The sequence below is a fragment of the Pungitius pungitius genome, chromosome 20 (assembly GCF_949316345.1).
Source record: "Pungitius pungitius chromosome 20, fPunPun2.1, whole genome shotgun sequence".
Taxonomy (NCBI): Eukaryota; Metazoa; Chordata; class Actinopteri; order Perciformes; family Gasterosteidae; genus Pungitius; species Pungitius pungitius.
Window position 1 is genome coordinate 13,540,222 of NC_084919.1, and position 19,988 is coordinate 13,560,209.

The 19,988-nt window shown below is 48.7% G+C and overlaps 2 protein-coding genes across 3 annotated transcripts in view; both read right to left on the reverse strand.

Annotated features, from left to right (window-relative positions):
* gtf2a1 (general transcription factor IIA, 1) lies at positions 1 to 7,585 on the reverse strand. 2 transcript variants are annotated; one of them, XM_037449884.2, is made up of 10 exons: positions 7,364 to 7,585; positions 5,752 to 5,853; positions 4,962 to 5,211; positions 4,005 to 4,069; positions 3,652 to 3,727; positions 3,250 to 3,371; positions 3,001 to 3,102; positions 2,667 to 2,927; positions 2,478 to 2,567; positions 1 to 1,801 (listed from the first exon to the last, which is right to left on the reverse strand). In XM_037449884.2, the coding sequence occupies exons 1-10, from the start codon at positions 7,391 to 7,393 to the stop codon at positions 1,694 to 1,696; spliced, it is 1,206 nt and encodes a 401-aa protein (XP_037305781.2). In that variant the 5' UTR covers positions 7,394 to 7,585; the 3' UTR covers positions 1 to 1,693. The 2 variants fall into 2 exon arrangements, with proteins under 2 accessions (XP_037305781.2, XP_037305779.2); XM_037449882.2 differs by having other exon boundaries at positions 3,232 to 3,371.
* A 2,173-nt stretch (positions 7,586 to 9,758) lies between these two features.
* The window catches only part of LOC119194816 (forkhead box protein N3), a 40,894-nt gene continuing 30,664 nt past the window's right edge, over positions 9,759 to 19,988 (reverse strand). The window contains exons 4-6 of the mRNA XM_037449226.2: positions 17,554 to 17,612; positions 13,857 to 13,965; positions 9,759 to 13,039 (exon numbers count right to left, since the gene is read on the reverse strand). Coding sequence (XP_037305123.2) covers positions 12,487 to 13,039; positions 13,857 to 13,965; positions 17,554 to 17,612 — 721 coding nt within the window. The 3' untranslated portion in view covers positions 9,759 to 12,486. The remainder of the gene's footprint in view (positions 13,040 to 13,856; positions 13,966 to 17,553; positions 17,613 to 19,988) is intronic.

Genomic DNA, 19,988 nt, shown 5'->3' on the forward strand with positions numbered 1-19,988 from the left:
TTCTGTTGCAAACTTGATTTAATAAAAAAATGATGTATGAGAACAATACATTTACGTTATTGGAACAGCAGAACACACACAAGAACATTCTGAAAGCAAGAGAATACACTTTAGTAGACTCTTCCATAAGCTCGTCCCACATTTGTTCATATCGAAAAATAAAAAAAGCTCTAAAAAGGCACACGATACATCCAACAGTAAGGAGAACACAAAATAAGCAACTGTGAGCGCGTCTTATTCGTTACAAAGAACCGCAGGATGCCATCCTTTGTCCTCTACCCAAAGTATGTTGGAACCTCTGTTAGCACATCTGCATTTGTTCTTCGAGGGTGATGATTAATCAATCAAGATGCAGTTACTTGTAGTTTGTGTAAAACAAATGATTGTATTTCAGTTGGGTTGCGTATGGGGGAAGGATAGGAAACATTTCACTGCTTCTTTAGCATTGGTCACATTATCGGCGCTTCCTTGGTATGAAGTTCCTTTAAAAACATACTCCGTATTGGCAACAATCAACCAAATTCACACGACAGTCAAAAAACACATACTTTATTTTGAATTGCTGATACAGGGGCGCTAAAAACCAACTGCAGAGAAACACACAGGCCCCCCCGAGTTAAACTCGCTTCATAGAAAATATCCTTTTAAAAGCCATGAACAAAATTAAAAGCGAGGAGAGCTCACGGTGGACGTCTTCATCTGGAACCCAGCGATATGTAGCTTTGTCCAACAAGGAACAAAAAGAAAAGAAAAAAGGAACACTTATTAGATCATAAGAGCACAGTTTGGTGCGGCTTTCCAGCCTCTCAAAAAGAACACAACATGTGAGGAATTATCCAAAATAAATTAAAAGAAGAACGCAAAAGGTTGAACTATTGTACGGTTTGATGGATTTGACTGATTTCACAACACGTGGTTGAACTGACGCAAATAAGACGGACCGTCACACAACGTGCACGTTACAGTGTTGGATTGGCTCTTATTTTTGTTACGAATAAAGATGGAATGAAGCTCCAGAGGAACACATGGAAAAAAACATTTTTGGATCGAGCACTCATTAGATTAAAATAATGTCTTTAAACAACTAGGTATTTTAGAATGAATGTAATTGTAATGCATCTTAACTCTCTAGGAAACACATTTAAAAAAAAAAAAGGAAAATGAAAAGTTTAAAACAATTACAGATTGTTATAAAAACCCTCTGGAGCACTGTTTCACAAGAACGAATCACGAAAAGCCAAAAGCAGAAATGAGAAGCCAGAAGTGGGTTCTGGCAGCGATCCTGACTGGTGGCACTACGTCTGGACACGAGTCAATCCAGTCAACCGACTACAGTGCATCACAGAGGTGGTTCTCATCTACGGGGTTGTAATGAATGACCTCTGACCCTCGGGGGGGGGGAGGGGGGGGGTGTGTGGAGCGGCTCAGGTCTCCCTGGTCCACTGCACCGCAGTGTCCATCGCGTGGGGATGCTCTCGGGGAAAGAAGCCGAGGGGACTCTGGTCGCAGGTGGACCATCCCGAATGGTCAGTTTGAGTGTTTTTGGTATGCAAGAGTTCTCAGAGACTCAGAAGGTGTTTCCTGAAACACTTCCAGCTACAGGCGCTGGAGGACATCGAAGTGTCTGTTAACTGGACAGAGGGAGCTACAGTTCCTGCTCCTGTCTCCGGGCGCTTTCCCCCCCTCTTCCACTTCACCATTCAGCATCCCCGATAGCTTTGGAGAAGACGTAGTCCCTCCCATTCAGGTTCATGATCCCGTCCTTCAGGTGGAATTTCCATTTGTTCTTACTTCTGTGAATCTGGGGAGCAAAGAGAAGGCCGTCAAAGACAGACGGACACCGCCTCAGCCGTCGGGCCCGCCTCTAATGTCCTCGGCCCACGCACCTCTGGGCCTCCGGGACGCACGCAGGCCCGTTAACCAGCGCCGGGCCGAAGTTCCTTATGAGCACCGGCTGAGGGAGGAGAACCGAGGACACGTTCATGGAACCTCTCCATTGAACTTCTGTATGATACTTTAATCCATACACTGTAGCTACCAAGCAGCTAATGTTGGTGGCAAGAGCCACAACTGCCTTCTCTATGCTTTGAACACACAGAGTGTGTGTGTGTGTGTGTGTGTGTACTTGCTTAACAACCGGACAGTAGAACGCACTAAATATTCTCGCCGAGCTAATTACATTCCGTCGCTGCATGGATGCAGATCTTAGAATACCATTAGCATGTCACCTTCTGCAGCCCACTGAAGGATGTAGGACACTGGTAAAACATTACACTGCGGCTAAAAAGCAGCGCTAACATCCAACAAAATGTCTGTTTTTTACTTCATGCCATCAATTTCTGGAAAAAAACTGAAAGAAAAGGAGCTGCCACTGGCAGGCGTAACGTGGCAGCCAGTCCTGCCACAGAGACGCCATCTGACGGTGAGGGCTGCTGTAAACGCACATGCAGGACGACGCAGAGGGGATCATTGCTTACTTTGTCATACTGGCACACCACCACGTTCTCCGTGTCAAACAGCTCCTGGTCCTCCTCGTCACTCACATCGTCCCCACTGTTCAGCGGCTCCTGGTGAGAAGGAGACATGTCGTGTCCATGATGTCACAGAGCCAGCCTCCCGTAAACCAGCTCCACAGATGTCTGTGTTTGGTTCCCCCTCGAGCTCACCTCCTCCACCTGGCCGTCCTCTCCTCCGTCCTTGTCCTTCTCCTCTTCCTCATCTTCGTCATACTCCTCCTCCTCGTCCTCGTCCTCCTCCGAGGAGGTGTCGCCGGCGCCGTCCGCCTGCAGTATCATGGGAGGCTGCTGGGCCTGCGCTGGGACCTGAGGGGCAGCTGGACCCTGGACCTGCTGGACCTGCTGGACCTGCTGGACCTGAGCCGTCGCTGCCTGACCCGGCTGCTGAGCCAGAGCCGCTGCCTGCATCAACTAACGGCAAACAGCGACTGTCAGGTTAAGGATTCAAACAGGAAGGAGAACTGGGGGGTGGAGAAGTGCTGACCTGGGGGTTGCCTTGGACTTTGTTTCCTGGAGCTAAGACAATCTGCTGCGGCTGGATGATGACTCCTTGCTGGGACAGGCCTCCCTGCATGGGAGCCAGGACCTGGACACACAGGAACAACTCAGGTTGTTGGGGAAAGCTCCGGCACCAGTCGGAGTCAACGTACGGCACACCGCGGATTCTTTGTAGACGTCATTCTGAAGCCACACATCAGGCTGCAGCTCCTCCTACCTGTCTAACGGGGCATACCTGCTGTATGACCGGGGCCTGCACACTGCCAGGCTGCATCTGCTGCTGCAGGACGATCTGCTGCTGGGGCTGGATGATGTACTGGGCCCCATTGGGGGCGCGGACCACCTGGAGGATCTGACCTGAGGGGCCGGGAAACAGAGGGGTCGATGTGATGAATGATGGATGGTTGTGCCTGGTGTTGGAGGTGTTGACCGTAGAGGTCTTCCCTACATATCAATGCAACTATGGCACTCCAAACAGCAATGGCCTGGTTCCTGTAGCATAATCCACGGCCATCGTGGGCCAGCTATTTTACGCCCACTAAAGCGATGGTAGCGAGATCCCTGACAGCAGGCAGCGCCCACCAACCCAACCCCAACGGATAAACGGCACTGCGTGTGCATTCTGTGAGCGTTTCACCTTGGCTGGTGATGAGCTGTTGGTACGGGGTGACCCCCGTGGGCAGAGCCAGGGTTGCTGCTGTAGCTGCTGCACTCTACAGGAGAACAAGGAGAAGACACTCACACACACATTTCTATGCAGATAGTCACATGTGCTAATATTTGTATTTAATTACTGCTCTGATAGCGCAGTGGTTTAGAAAGAAAAATATTTGAAGAAAAAAAAAAAAGAGCATTTGCAAATGGAGACGAAAACAAAACGCTTTACATAGAATCCACTCAGGCAAAGAACGCGCTTCGCTTCTGGTGTGAACGCAGCATTACGACCACGAATCACACAAGCTTGGCGCTATGTTCATTTCATCTACTCACCATCCCCGTTGCGCTCATGTGCTGTAACATCTTGGAATCTTGAACGATGACTTGTTGCTGTGGAGCTGCAGAGAGAAACATGTTCAAAACAAACCGTAATATGCCGACAAAGCAGTTACAGAGAAATCACTGGTTTAGTCAAGTCACTAGTACTGGCTCTTAATGCTGCAGTTGGTAACGTCCGTAAAAAAAGACAATCTGTGAAAAACAAATCAGTTAATGACATTTGGGCAAATAAACCAATCAGGGTGGACGGCGTTCCGACACGGCGGCCAATCACTGCTTGAGATCTGCAGACTAAACGCGATGCAATCAGGTTACTTATTTCTTGCCTCACAGGATTTCAGAGACCAGCTGTAAAATGAGTGTGTGCTGCAGGTCACAAACAATTCTACAGAAACACTGCAATATGCAGTAAGTCATATTTGAAAATCAGAGCCGCCTCGTGGGATCGTTCTATTGTAATTCAGGGATGGATATTCACAGATGTCGCCAGGAGCACCAACGGGAGGCAACCTGGTTATTACTGCCAGGGCAACGTGACCATCTGAGCAAATAACACAAAACTTCACTTACGTTACCAATCATTTCTGATCAGCACTTTCTAGATCAACAAAAAAGCCTTTGAATAAAGGAACTACTTCCTTTCAGTGGGAAGGCAGCATGTAACTCGACAAAATTGACAACTTTTTGCGTATAAGCAACGTTCAGATGTTTTTTTAAAAACTTAACCCATAGCTTTAGACTACTAACCTATAGCATTATGTTTTATATTTTTATCTTATTGCTGCACTACGTTGTCTGTTGCCTATTGCCATGCTGTCTGCTGTCATGCACCAACCAAAGTCAAATTCCATGTACGTCTGACATATGATGGCAATAAATGTTTCTTGATACTTCTGCTGTAGTGTTTATATAGTTGTTGCTTACCAGCCCAGTATGAAAAAAATGACCCACCTTGCTGCTGCTGTTGCTGCTGCTGGGGGGGCAGAATGACCTGCTGGACCTGTGCTGGCTGAGTCACCTGCTGGACTTGATGCACCTGCTGAACCAGCTGCTGGACCTGCTGCTGTTGTTGTTGTTGTTGTTGTTGCTGTTGTTGTTGTTGTTGCTGCTGCTGCTGCTGCTGAGCGGCCTGCAGGGCTGCCTGCTCCTCTGTGTGGAAGCCCTCCACTGCCTTGGACTGCAACAGCTTGTTTTCCCACAGCTAGAGCATGAGGCAGAAGAAACCGGACGTGTCACTGGTTCAATATTGTATGATTAACACCTTCATACCCATGATAAAATGTGTAAGCACTCTGGGGATAAAGAGGAACCCTGAGTGTTCTGGTTTGAAACAAAATCAATTGATATGTTACTGGTGAAGAAATAAATCAATATAACAAAAAAAACATGCCGATAACACATCTACGTCATAGCCCCCTTTTTTTTGCTGGCTTCTAGCTTCGATTAAAAAAAATTGTGCATAAACAATGCAGTGTCCACATTTTCTGGACTAATTTGCATAACATAATTAATAACTTGTTGGAGTTGTGTTTGGAGAATTTCCCATGTGGAAACTAGCAAAAACGTTTAGAAGCAGTCATATATTCTCCGTGATGAGTACACGACAATCCTGTTTTAAGTTGATTCCGGCCCGGTTCCGAACCAAATTTGCTGATCTTCGAGAGGAAAAAGTTATGAAGGGCATTCACAATAACCACATACAGCATTACTGTACGGGGGGGTTGTTGATGGGGACGTTTACCGTTTTCAGCTCCAGAAGCACCTGCTCGTCCACTCCCTCATCCAGGAAGAGCTCTCGCACCTCGTTGATCACATCCTCGATTACAGACTTATAGAGTTTAGGCTACGAGGAACGCAAGGACAAGGGGAAGAGAGCACATTACTATGTTTGTCAAGTAAATATACACACACACATATACACACACACTTTCATAGTTGCCATTTTACACATGGTATTCAGAAATGGTTCATTTGGAAGACATTAACCGCAGCAAACATGAACAAAGCATCTAAATATGGATTTAGTTTTCATATATATTATTAGGTTACACTACAGTAACTACTAGCCTAATTCTAAGATTGGTCGATGGTATGAAAGCTGGGATTTAGGCAATGTAGCCTGTGCACGTCACGGTCTATCGGCTACACGCACGTCTGCCGCGACCAACAATGGGGATACAGCTATATATATATAGATCTATTTATATCTATATATAACGTTGCATACACGGCGTCTACCACCTTCACGTGTACCGTCTAAAAGTCTACAGTGGTACAACAGTCGGAAGGAGAGCGACACAACGAACGAAGCCTCCGCGACACGACACACTGCGCCGTGCCCTATGGCCGCAGCACGGCCCTCGGTCCCTCCGCGCCTCCCTCGGCCCGTCCGCGCCTCTCCGCTATTTAAAGCCATGTCCGCTGTTTATAAGCGGAGGCGGTGACGTGGCGTCGAGTAGCGCCTTCCCATCCCGGGCAGTCTATATTAGAGAGCCAATATGGCCGTATATAACCAGGCGGAGAAAAGAGGAGGGCCACAACCGGAGCGAGGAGCGACGTGGAGGCCATTTTACGGAGCGGCAAAATGCGCGCCCGAAAGTCCGGTACACCGAAGCCTATTGTGGCGGAATGTACAGGAGGTTTTCGGGGTGTTATCTTATGGCCGCTCGGCTTTGACTAAGTAGTATGGCCGTGTCGGCGGGGAGCGGACTACTTTGTTGTGAGGCGGGTAGAGGTGGTGGTTTGGCCCACTGGTCGTGGAATGGTGGACAGTGGTGAGGCTTTAGGCTCAGCGGTGGCGGTTTGTCGGCTTCGGAGACCTCCATTAAAGAGGAAAACACTAGTCGTTCGCAGTGGATGGTGGCGAGGTGCTTTGCAAACATCTGCGTCAAAAACTCCGCGAGGTAACTTATTTAGCCGATTTAACATTACAGATCCGTCCGTTTATAAGAGACTCGTCCACACAAGTAACGCTCTGACCGCCATCAACAGCACAACCATCAACTCGTGTTCACATGGGATTTTACAGATACTTTAGTATGAACCACTAAGTCATGACAGCTTCCACTGGACATACACGAAGCCCCTAACTCATCCCAGCCTTAAGACCATCTCCAGTCTACGTAACGTCACTGATCATCAGCCATCGCTCCCACCAGATGGCTTTATCGGAGAACGACCTGACCTCAGCTGAAGAATGAATAAAATGGCCGATTAACTAAAGACATTCTTCATTTTATTTGGTAGAACAATGAGGTGTTTGCTAAGCCTGAATGACACAAACATCTCGTTGACAGCTTTCTCTCATTAGCCCCCCATTTCCCCGCTGACAATCCTTAGAGATTGATCCTTACCACTGGGTTCGAGTTAGCCGAGCTCGCCATTATACGCGTAGTGTAAAAACCACACGGAAATAGGCGAGAAATAGAGCCAAAAAAATTACAAAAAAATAACTTAAAACAACTGGGAACGGTCTCTTAAAACAGCCGGCATTACTTTTGTAAATAAAACACAGTTTGAGCGGTCTTATTTACAATCCCCGGCTGCGACTCCCAGCCGCCGTCCTGCCGTCGTTGTCCTGCTTTATATACTGAGCATGGAGCTGCGAGTGCGCGAGACATAGGGCAGGGTCACACCGTACATCGCGCGAGATCTCGCACGGGAGGATGACGACCGCGAGATAGGCGAGCTGCTGGGAAATGTAGTCTAAAGGCGTTTTAACGTGACGCGAGGTAAATACACGTGCACAGATCGCATTAGCGCTGTAATGCTCAGTGATCTTGTTTACGGAATGAGGCCGCGTGTAAATAATGTGACCCATATAAGGAGAAAATCACAACATCCCAGGAGCCACAGTTTCATTGGTAGATTATTACATGATACAAACATAGTATTGGGTCGATAAATCCTAAATCATGGACGTCAGCCCGAGCATTAATGAGTGGTGTTCCTCTTAGCTTTCTGTTACCATCTCTTATGTTAACGGCTCGGTTTTGATGTCTGGAAAATACACTAAAAACAATTCTTCAACATTAACCAATTTGTTTCTCATGTCTTGGTGACCCTGTTAAGGTAGAGATGCCTCTGGGCCTTTTAAACTGTACTGAGTTGACCTCACATGGTCGTCTTTGTTTGATTTGTTTTATTTTTGTACACTTGTGATTTCAATTTGTTATAACTCGGTCCAAACCGACCCTAACAACACAGAGGTCATAACTACAACCATTTTCAAATTCAGTGAAAAAAATGTTTTTGTTTCATTTTGTTAAAATAGAGGTGTCTGACAAAGTAAAATAGCCTTGATGCGATAAATAAATGGTTATTTTATGCTCAAACCGCAGTGCTTTGTAATTGGTCTCAATTAAGACATCAATCGGACTCTATTTTAATCTCCATCTCTGCATTCTTTGCCTGTGCTTATGTCAATGATTGCGGATTCAAATGTAACCGTGCTTGTTCATGGGAATAGTTGGTGCCTTTGTTGGTGGCTCCAGACAACCTTTGAAGTCACGGCAGTAACATCTTGCTGCCACCAGAGGGAGATCACGGCACGTGATCAAAACAAGTCCTCCTTTTCCGATTCCCTGATGACACAGATCCATTCACTAGAACACAACTATTTAAAATCAATAAAGGGGGTGTGGGGGATTTTTTTTTTGGGGGGGGGGGGGGATAGCCACATCCACAGGTTATGTTGAATGAACATCACACCCGTTCTGACCACCAGGGGAACATTTCCAGGTAATCATTAAAGCTTTGCATTGAAGAGAGAGTGTTACCTCCACTTCTGTCGTCATGGAAACTTGCCTCATTGGCCATTGTGTGGATGATATAGCGCGGGAAACATCAGCCCCCTCAGCCCCTCAATGGGCCTCCCCCAGGAGGGAATTTCACAACTCACTTTCATTCAATCTATTTCCCTAAGGGGAAATTAAAGGTGGACTTGACACCGATGCAAACATGCTTTTAAATTCACTCGTAAGTTTTTTTTTCTGAACCAAACATGTGTAAGTCGTAGGTGTCTGAAATCATGAGATGTGATCACACAGGAAGCCGTGGAGCGCGAGGCGAGTCGCTGCTGCCTCCCATTCTCACTCTGGGTAACGAAGGGGTACGATGCCCTCTAAAGATCTACAGAATGCACCCCCCCCCCTCTCTTTCATTGCTGTAGTTGCATAGCAACAGAGGAGCAGCTAGCTCCAGTTGTGTCGGCGGTGCACAGGGAGCCACTGGTGCGATATTAAGTCTGTCTGGGCTTCAATTATGAATGGGCCCCCACTGCCACGCGGCTCCTGAGCGACACCACTCGGAGTGATAAGGCACGCAGGAACTCTTTGGTGCACTTAACTCTTTTACTTCTCTCCCTGGGGCCTGGGGGGAGGGTCTGAGTTTAATCAGAAATATTGAACTTAAATGATTAGAGGAAGTAAATGAATAATTAACTGGCGGAAGAGGAATGGTTGTGATAAGACCCTTGTTGATGGGAATGTGCGAGGTTAATGATTGGGGTCAGTGTTGAGAGTCACAAAGCTGCCACTTTACCAGTAAACGGGGGCAAGTGTGTGCTGCATGTTGAAGCTGGGGGGGGTGAAGGTGATATCATTTCTTACATGCCTCGAGAGGAGGAATTCGCAATTCTCTCCTGCTGCTGTGGACGCGGCGGTGATTTAACGCGTCGCGGTGGTCGACGTGTGTATCGTTCCCTCTGACAGACTCTGTGGGGCTGAAGGAGCAGCCGAACCAACCCTCTGCAACTTGTATTTTTTATTATTGCAACCAACTGGAAGACAATACATCACATAAACATCATTGCAGTTTTTCAGGAAATGGAAAACAAAATAAAACAACATTTATATATTTTTTGCCACGGTATTTGGACAACGTTGATATTTACATGTAGTGATGAAATAGGTCTTAAATCATTCTTTGGCAATATGATTGCACAATAAGGAGAAAATTTACTGAAAAAAAAACAACAACAACCCGGTGCACTCTGCAGCTCATCTCACAAATCAATAACATTTGCATTTTGACATGTTACCTATGGCTCTCCAATGTTCAGCTCAGACTGTCACTAAAGAAATAATGGCAGTATCGTAGAGCATTTTGTCAGCGAGAAAGAAACAAACAGAAAAAAAGTGCATAAAAAACATAAATGGCAACTGTTTTCTTTTGAGCGCTTCATTCCGTTTGGCGGCTCTGAAACGGATCCCCGTTGTTTCAGGGGCCTTTTCAGGCAGTGAGGTACATCTCACAGGTCCCCCCCCCCCCCCCCGTTATTTTTTTTTAACACAAGGTGCAAAGCCAGCGATGCGTGCTACGGGTGGCCGAAGACAGTGGACGGGCCATCACTTCAACAGAACCCTGGTGTGACAGCTGCTACAGCCAGACCCGGCCTGCGGTACCGCCCCGCTATGTGCACTGCACCTCTGCAGGGGAAAGCAGGCCCAACCATGGCAGTGGAGTATTTATGTTACTCCTGATGCAAAAATCACTACTTCCCTCGTGGACTTCCAACGTGACTTTGTCTTCTCGGTTCTACGTGAAATACACGCACTCCTTTCTTTAAATATATTTTAAAATGCTCTGGATTGGGCTCTTGAGATAAACATGTACGCGAGCTTGACATCCAAAGGGAAAGGTTAACAATACTGTATGTAAATGAAAATATTCCTCTGGGATTTCTACGTAGCCTACTTGGGGATTTGGGCTTGTTTCGGGACACCAACACGGCTTCCTGTGGCCACGGAGCGATGGCGATGGAAGCGAGGACACGTTTACGAGGGAAACCAATACTGTTGGAAATGAAGACAAGTAACGGTGCTGAGGGCAGGTAGGCAGGCAGGCACAATGTTAAAGGGGGCGTGCTCCTGGGCACACCAACTCACACACACACACACCCACACACACACACACACAGACACTCTACACATGTGTTCAGAAATAACACAGGGCTTAACATTGAACACCTAAAAATCACTGTACAGGCAGAAGAAGACGGAAGCCCCCCCCCCCCACCACGAGGCGGTTCAGCTGGCCCACAAGGCCTGAACCCGAAGCCCGGAGGTGCAGAGTGGTCCTCCCTGAAGGCGTGTCTTTGAAAGCACGCTCACAAACAAATCAAAAGACTAAAGATTCAAATGAAAAATGAAATCCAATATAATCACGGGTATAACAATTGGCGGCAAAACTTTTTTCTGTCCTCTAGGATCAGGGTTTATATGAAAATAAGTCATGCTTCATGCTAAATACATTGTTTATCTTACATGATCTTTGAATAAAAAAGATTTGCTTTTTATCTTATTTACAAGCACCCATGCAATATAACTGAGAAAGTCCTGCAGGTCAAATTGCTTCAATTAAGAAAGGAAAAAAATAAAATATTTTCTAACCTTTTTACAGAGTTGTCCACAGGGGACAAATTGCTTATATCTTTATGAGGGTAGATTGAGGGTAAACAGACACAAACAGAAGTCTAAACCCACAGTTGATGGATATAGTTCTTTGACACTGTTAGATGGACAGGAAGGTGTGGTAGCTACTGCCAGCTACGATATCTATACCAGGTGCCTACGTCTATGGACACAAGTACTGGGGAAGCTTTAGGGACGTTTACATAATGGAACAACAACAACAAAATGAAGGAGATATTGCCTCAGACCCGGCACACACCATCCATTCCTATGGTGATAAAAACATGACCCTTTTTTTTGTTTGTTTTAAATATCTATTCTTAAATACTATGAGTGCTCTTGAAATAAACCATGTTTTATCCATGACGCTTCTATTATAAGTGGTGTTAAATAATCTTAAGTGCATGAATATATATCACATTGGGTTTTACAATTATTGGGACGCTTTAGGTCATCCCGCCTCCCTCTCCTCCTCCTCCTCCTCCTCCTCCTCTCCTCGGCCCCCCAGCTGTCGCATCGGCTACATGGAGCGACCTGGTCGCTCGTCTTTGGCACAGTCTCACATTTGTGCTCGTGGGTGTGGGAGAGTGATGCTCGCGGGCGGCCGAGGGAGAGCTCTGCGTCTCGCCAAAGAGGCTCCGCCCCCTCTCGGCTGGCTTCGCTGCGAGATTGCTACAGATTCCCATGGAAACCAACAGGTAAGACAAACAGCCAGCTCCAGAATGTGATTCCGCTTTGTCGTGTTCAACCTGTCCAAATTGGTGACAAAACATGCATTTTGTATGGCTTTCATCCCCTTTTAAACGACAAAAACAACAAAGACACATGAGAAATACCCATTGATGTTAGTGTTGCTGAACATGTAGGAAAACATAGATTTTTGATATTGCCACAAATAAGTAGGATTCACCTAATGCCCTGCAGATAGATCGAGGGAGATGACGGGTGTCCGTTGAGACTAATGCTGAAGTAACGTTACCTGTTGACCTGTTTGTGTATTGTGTGTACATGTCTCTGTGCGTGTGTGTGTGCGCGCGCGTGTTTGCGTGACTATGTACTTAGTCTTAGTTTCTCAGGGCCTCTTTCTGCTCTTTCTGGCCCTTGGCGGTGCGGTTTGTGATGTTGTTGAGGCAGGCTCTGACCCCCGCCAGGTGGAGCAGCGACCCCGCCGCCTCCTTCATCTCCTCGTCGTCGCTCTCCGGCGGCTTCTCCACCGCCGCCGCGCGCCGCTTCTTCAGCGGCAGCGTGTCGCTAATGCTCCGCGCGCGGTTTTTGGTCCAGGGCAAGCTGCTCCCGGGCAGCGTGGCGGCGCCGGGCCCCGAGCTGCGTCTCTGTCCGCGCAGGGCCTGCTGGGAAATGTAGGTGGCGGCGGCCGTGGCGATGTGAGAGTCCAGCGGGATCTCCCAGGGCTCCGGTTTAACGTCTGACTGGATCTCCACGGCGATGATGTCGTCGTCCAGCGGAGAGGAAGGGGTGCCGACGCCGGAGGAGCACAGCCTGCTGGGGGATTTGGCGGTGCTGTACGTGTGGTCGTCCTGGAGGTCCTCGCCAACCAGCGGGGGAGAGTAGCGGGACGGGCTGTCCTGTCCTCGGCTCAGATAATCTCCCAGGGATGATCTGTGTGAAGCGAGGGCACAGAGTGAGAGAGAGAATACTGTGCGCCAGGCAGGAAGAATTCACGCGCTAACGTGTGACCTTTTAATAGCGCCCGAGGGCTCTCAGGAGCGATCACAACCTCGTATCTACGGGGGGGGGGGGGGGGGGGGGGGGGGGGACTCTTTCTCAGATTGCCACCTATGCGTTTTCCGAGGTGGTGAAACCATAAAAAGACCTTGCCGGGAGTAGAGTCAGGGAGTGATGGTTGTCCACAGTCGGCCTCCACGTTACATTGCAACACATATTTTGCTCTATTAGTCAGGAGACACTTTTCTCTGCAAGGCATCAAAGGACAGCGGCGTATTCTGACAACTAATAAATCAAAGGGAGCTTCAGCGGCGTGCACTGTCCCCCGGACATCCCCCCCCTTCAGAATGAGGGGGTGAGCACATTAATATCGCAGGAGAAAAACACGCAGCCCATACAGTGATCAAATATTCACCGCATACCTTTAGTGGGACTTTGGGCATGTTTAATTCATAACGCAGTGCAGGCTATCACCCTCTCGTGCTCCTGTGACAGATGTACGTGTCTGTGCACGCTCCCGAGGTTCTTCGGATGGCGGGGCCACTCCCCCCGATGAACCGGTTTGTGTGTATAAACACACCTGGAAGGGACGGGAGCAGCGGGGAGGCGTGTGAAGGCCTCACGACGAAGATGTCCTCATGTAAACTGTGCCAGTGGAAAAGTTTGGAGTCTGCTTTGTGTGTGTGTGTGTGTGTGTGGAGGGGAAAGCCCTGGCTGACATTGATTACACGTTTGAGCAAAGTTAACCCACCGTATGGCTGAGGTTCTGCTTCCCACGGGGCTTACAGGTAGGGGTCTTATCACGGGGAAGAGCGCCTGGCTCCTGATGCGAGCGCCATTTTGGATCACGCCACGGGGAACTGGGAGGGAGAGAGAGCAGCGCACGTGAGAACTTGTGCACACATCGGTCACATGCAACACACACACAGACCTGAAAAAGAGGCTCCCTCGTCCACAGGGGCAACATTGATGACTGAGGCTAAGGTTAAATTGAGCAGGAAAGCGTCCTAAATGATGTTAAGGCCGTCGCGAAGACTAAAACAAGTCAAGTGATTGTCCAAGCACTGAGACTTACAGTTTATTGGTACTCGTCACGCTTTGATTTGACTGTAAGTTGCCAGACGGCCAGACGGCCCTGACGTTTGCTGCTTGGAAAGTCTTCAGTGGGCTCCGTGGTCAAGAGGAAAAGGTTCTTTTGACTTGTAACACATCTGCGTCTTTGAACATCTCGTTCACTTTCTTTAAATGTTTAGATTATAGATACAGAACAGCTGATTTATTAAAAGGGTCCATTAGTAATAAACAACTATTTAAAAATAACTAATCTTCAGATTTTTCCCTCAAGGTCAAAAGCTTTCGGACACCTTGACCCTTTTCACCGATCCTGAGGTGACCAGAGGGGGGGTCAGCTGTGCCATCTTCAGCTCCGGGGTCAGTGTGCTCACGTTTCTACACGTTTCTACACGTCGCGTGCACAGTTGGTTTATACTGTGGGTGTTGTGAGGAGGCATACGTTGCCATGGCGAGGCGTAAACCCTCCCACGATGCTTTGTGAGGTGACACGCCGATGGATCTCCTGCGGCTGTGTCCACACTAATCTTGTTGACTCCAGTTAGTGTGGCTCTGCCCCCGATACCTCCATAACCTTATAAGTAGGTCCCTGCACACAGTCGCTTCTGTAATCTTGATCTGACTCGCTGCATGGCTGTGTGTCTGTGGGCAGTGCATTAGGTCTCCCCCCCCCCCTTTCCCCGCCTCGCTCCAGTCAGGCTTTGGGTTGCCATAGCAACGGCTCCCCTTCCACATGCCATAGAGTGGTAGATCATGCATTAGCAGAGAAAGTGATAGAAAGGCAGAGAGAGGGGGGAGGGAGGGAGGAATGGAAATACCAAGCTCTGTTTGACATGGCCTCTTATAGCCCAGCGACACACTCCTGACCGCCACTGTTTACTCAATTCACACACACACACACACACACACACACACACACACACACACACACACACACACACACACACACACACACACACACACACACACACACACACACACACACACACACACACACACACACACACACACACACACACACACACACACAGTTCTCCACCTCTACACCAGGCTGCATGAATCTCTTGTCTTTGTCCTCTCGTGTGTGTTTGTCAGCCTCCCTGTTGACGTGGCTGTGGCTTCCGCGTACAGCGGGTGACTCACGTCTCCGACGTCTCCGTCGCTGCAGGTAAGAAGCGTGGGACATATGCTGAGGACGTATGAGACGAAGCGCTCAGCGCTGCACGCTCTCGCTCAAAGCGACAAACACGGCTCCACTCGGCCTGGTCAGCTGCTTTGCCTTTCTGTCCGCTCCCTACGGCTCCCCCGCCGGCCTGCTCCCCCCCCCCCCCGAGCTCCTCCTAAATGAGTTCCACATGGCAGTCTGCACTCGGCCAGCAGAGGAGAGCAGCGTACCAACAAACACACACACACACACACGGGCCAGAAGTTCAAAGGTCACTCCTGGGAGACCTCAGAAACACAACTCTTGTGCAACCCCCCCCCGTTTCTCTGCCTCCTCGGCCCAGTGTGTTGAGCTGAGTAGAGTCTGCCCACTGATGGGGGGGCTAGCGGATTAGCTGGATGCTAACTGGCTCTTCTGTCCAACAGTCCAGCGGAGCCTCTCACTGACATGTGCTCGGCCCTACAGGGAGGGGGGGCGGGGGGGTCTAACGATGGCATCCCGATGAGCCTTTTAAACGCACACAGTGTCAGTCAAAGGTTTGAATACTTTGTTATTGAATCGACTGAGAAAACTTTGGACTGGTACTGTAGATGCAAACTAACACAACTGTATGTAATATACGTCACTACGTCATTTAAAGTTGGGTTTGCATGATTGAGTCCTCAAACTGTGCAGAGGAACCTGGAACAGGGGTTAAGTGATGTGATAAATGAAAGTGTCTGTCTTCAGTAAGTTGTTGTGCACATTTGTGCTTCGTATACAGTATATGTTTAAAGCTCGTAACGCCGCAGATTACCATGACGATGGTGGTGGGGGTAAGCCAAATGGCAGGATAATATTTAATAAAGTAACTACTGTAACTGATTAAAAACAGAAGAAATTTCACTCTCTTTAAAATGTACAAAAGGAGTATTGAATATGCAGGAGGATCCCTGTTATCATACATCACAATATTATGATTTCTCTGTTAAATGTAAAATCAAAAACTCAAGCAAAATACCTGGCAATTGTTATTTTGAATTGTTCTTTTATATTTACAGCTTTATTCTAAAAGGAAGTGTGCGGTGGGACACATGCACAGCAGTACTCTGGATGTCTGGACCTCCTGTGGTGGTGACCTGCTGCTGTGCTGGAATTAAACATTTAACAGCTGGTCAGTGTGGGAGTTAACCGACAAACACTAACAGCGGTTCTGCTTAAATGACCAAAGTGGTTTCCTGAAATCGGGGCGAGCTCCTGACTGATGACCCGTGTGGGGGGTGGGGGGGGTGCCAGGATTAAGGACACAGCTGGCAGGCATGGTGCCGGTGTTCATCCCGAGCTGCTGCTGCCTTTGAAAGAGATTCAATTCAACTCAATTGGTTTTGTATAGAACCAAATGGAGGGTGTCACCGCCTGTAACCAGGTGGGCATCAGCCACCCAAACCCTACCCCCCCCCCCCTCCTTCCTTCCTTCTGGCTGTCCGTCACTACTTTCCTCCCCCTCGCTCCATCATGGCGCTCCCTCTTCTTTCAAACGCATTTGGAAAGTTTCCCCCCTCCTGTCACATGTCTAACCCAAGACTCCCTTCCTTACCCCCCCCCCATCCGTCCGGCCGCTCGCTCTCGTCTACGGCGAGTCCAGGTCTTCAGCCTCTTGACCATTACTCCTCCATTATCGGCGGCAATGGAGGGCGCGCCGCAGACGCCTAATGTATCCATTTCCCCCTCCATTTAGGAGCCAGCTCCCGGAGTGCTGCTTGGTTGGGATTGAATGTCCATTTCAACTGCTGTCCAGCCACCAGGGAGGAGGTTGGGGGTGTAAGGAGGTGGAGGAGAAGGAGGAGGAGGAGGAAACACAGAGTCAAGGAGGTGAACGGGAGGAGAATAGTGAGGCTGTGTGTTGTGTGGGGTGAGAAGAAGAGGGCAGGGGATTGGATCTGAGAGGTTCTCTCCCTCCCTCCCTCCCGCCCTCCCCCCATCCCCCCCTGGGTCTCCACAGCTTCTTTCTCTTCCCACTTTCCAAAAAGCTTTCCTCCACTGGCACCGAGCCAAGTGTCAGAACTCAGCAGTCGGTATTCTCAAGGTGCGCTTCTAAAAAGAGGGATTTGGAACTGAGATGATTGGAGTTGGCACATCGGTGGAGGGGGAAGGAGAGAGAAAGAGAGGGCCGGGAGGAAAGGAAGAAAGGGGGAGGTGGGAGATCATACATATACAGGAGCTGAAACGGTACCTTGCAGGAGAACTCCTCCGTTCTTTCTGAAGAGGGGATTCCCCGACCACAATGGAGGACTAGAAAGGAGAGAAAAGTGGTCAGCCATTTGATCGCGTTGCAGCCCGGCCAGGCTTCATCACGAGGCAGATAGCAAGGCAGCAATTTGAGCCCATAAGCCAGTGCTTGTGATTATAGTGATTAGATTCCCGGGTGTCCCACTGTTGCCATTATTCCCTGTGATTACCTCAGAGAATTACAGCCTCGCCGCTGTAGTCCGTGGGGGTAATTTCTCATGACAACCCCCCCCCCCCCTCCCCCTGCCTGCCACGAGCCCATTCACTGCCACAAAAAAAAAAAAACGCCATCCACGCACACACATTTAAACACGTGCCCCTGTCAAGATTGCTGTGCATGCAGTTTGACACATCAAAACACACACACACACACACACACACACACACACACACACACACACACACACACACACAAAGCCAGGGACGCAGTTTAGGTGATCATTGCACCACTAATGAGGGAGGTAATGATGGCATTTCTCAAATAGACGCAGACATCTTCACTCACCCATGTGCACACACAAGAAGAAAAGAGATACTGGTCTGCTGGTAGACCCATGAGAGAGACGGATGGAGGGGCAGGGGAGAGACACGGGACGGAGGGGCAGGGACAGAGAGGGAGGGAGGGAGGGAGGCTGCAGGAGCTCGTCCAGGTTCAGTGGTCTTTAGCTCCCATTAGAGGACACGTCTGACTGCTCCTCTCCTCTCTGTGTGCAGCTATCAGGCCGTCTCCAACACTCATGGGATGGCTGACAACATGGAGTACACACACACACACACACACACACACACACACACACAGGGTAGGGAACACCTGGGGACCACAGCTACTCAGGTGTCTCCACGCATCAAGACACTTTCCTCTGTGACATGCTCCTGTTGTGCGTTGTGCTAATCTGCTGGATGAGAGGACTTCTGAGGTGGCTCTTAACTCACCCGATGCATCAGAAGGTGGACTCTGACTCTCTTTCTTTCTCTCTCTCTCTCGCAAAATTTCAGCCGTTAGCCACCTGCTGTTGCCATGGAGAGTTGCCACATTGCGTTGCCACGGCGATAACATATTTTTCCTGCACTAACAGCCTGTCTGTTTTCCCTACCACGTCTCTCTCTCAGTCTACCCCCCCCTCTCTTTTCATCTCTCTCTCTCTCTCTCTACAACATGTGTTGCCATGGCGGGGTTCCCGTTGCCAAGACAACCCTGTGCATTTAATGTAGTGGGCGAGGGGCTAAACTCGTAGCAGACGCTCGCTCTGCCCCCAAAACATCTCCCCTCATCTTTCTTTCTCATGGGGAGGGAAGAGGGAGGGCGGGAGAGAAAGAAAGAGGAGGAGGGCTCCTCCTCCACCTCCTTGAGACACCCTTTCCTTCTCCCATCCATTCTCCATCGCCTCCTCCTCTCCTCACCCAGATGCTGATGGGGTGTGAAGGAATGCACCATGGAGCTGACCTCCTACCCACACACACGCACGCGCACACACACACGTACGCGCACGCGCACACACACACACACACACACACACACACACGCCTGCTCTGCATCACGGATGCAGAGGCAATCATACATGCGGACACACACACACACGCGTGTTGAAGCACACTGCAGGTGGGGGTCGGCTGGAGCGGTGTGACTTATTATGCTCCATGAGAAAACCGAGAGGTGTGAGTGACGGAGTAGAGGACAAAGGAGCACCGTGCCCCCCCCCCCCCCCCCCCCCAGCTATTTCTCTGTCCTCTCCGTCCCTTTTTCTCTCCATATGCAGCGTCCTCTTGTCGTCATCTTACAATTGTGGGTTGTGGAGAAGTGCTTGAGACAGTCCTTGACACGGTGCACTTCATAATGTTCTTGAGAGCGTGAGTCCTCCACAGAGATTTTGTACTATATTCATTGACCTGCATTACACAATATGTAAATCGGGAACTTTTAATCTTCTATATTCTAATAGACTCATTTTAGCATTCCACCAACTAGATTTAATCCCAAACTCTAATCCGGTCTTTAAAACCCAACACCATGTGTCGAACTTTAGCAAATAAGAAATGATCTGTGATTATAGATGTTCCGTTTACATTTATATTACTATATGAAATAGTATATGTGTTCAAGGCTTTTTGAGCCAGATGAAATCTGCATTTTGATTCCTGTCCTGTTCTTTCCCCTCATTTCTCTTTTTACTGTCAACAATGAGCTTCTGCTCCACTCCTCATGTGTGATTAAGACCTAATGACACACAAACTAGGAGATAGTGAATTCTGACCTTCTGTCCACAGTGCGACCATTGGTCCAAATGACTACATAGTACAACTCCAAACTGTTTAGCAACAACAACATGTTGCAGAGACACTTTCTCAAGGCTCCACTGTGGACACTGAGATGGACATTTC

Bases quoted from the DNA above. Each gene is read 5' to 3' on its own strand.
- gtf2a1 (XM_037449882.2), bottom strand. From the start codon at position 7,393: ATGGCGAGCTCGGCTAACTCGAACCCAGTG. The intron at 5,854-7,363 runs GTAAGGATCAAT...CGTTCCTCGTAG, and splicing joins CGGCTAACTCGAACCCAGTG to CCTAAACTCTATAAGTCTGT. The intron at 3,103-3,231 runs GTAGGAGGAGCT...CTGTGTGTCCAG, and splicing joins AGGTATGCCCCGTTAGACAG to GTCCTGGCTCCCATGCAGGG.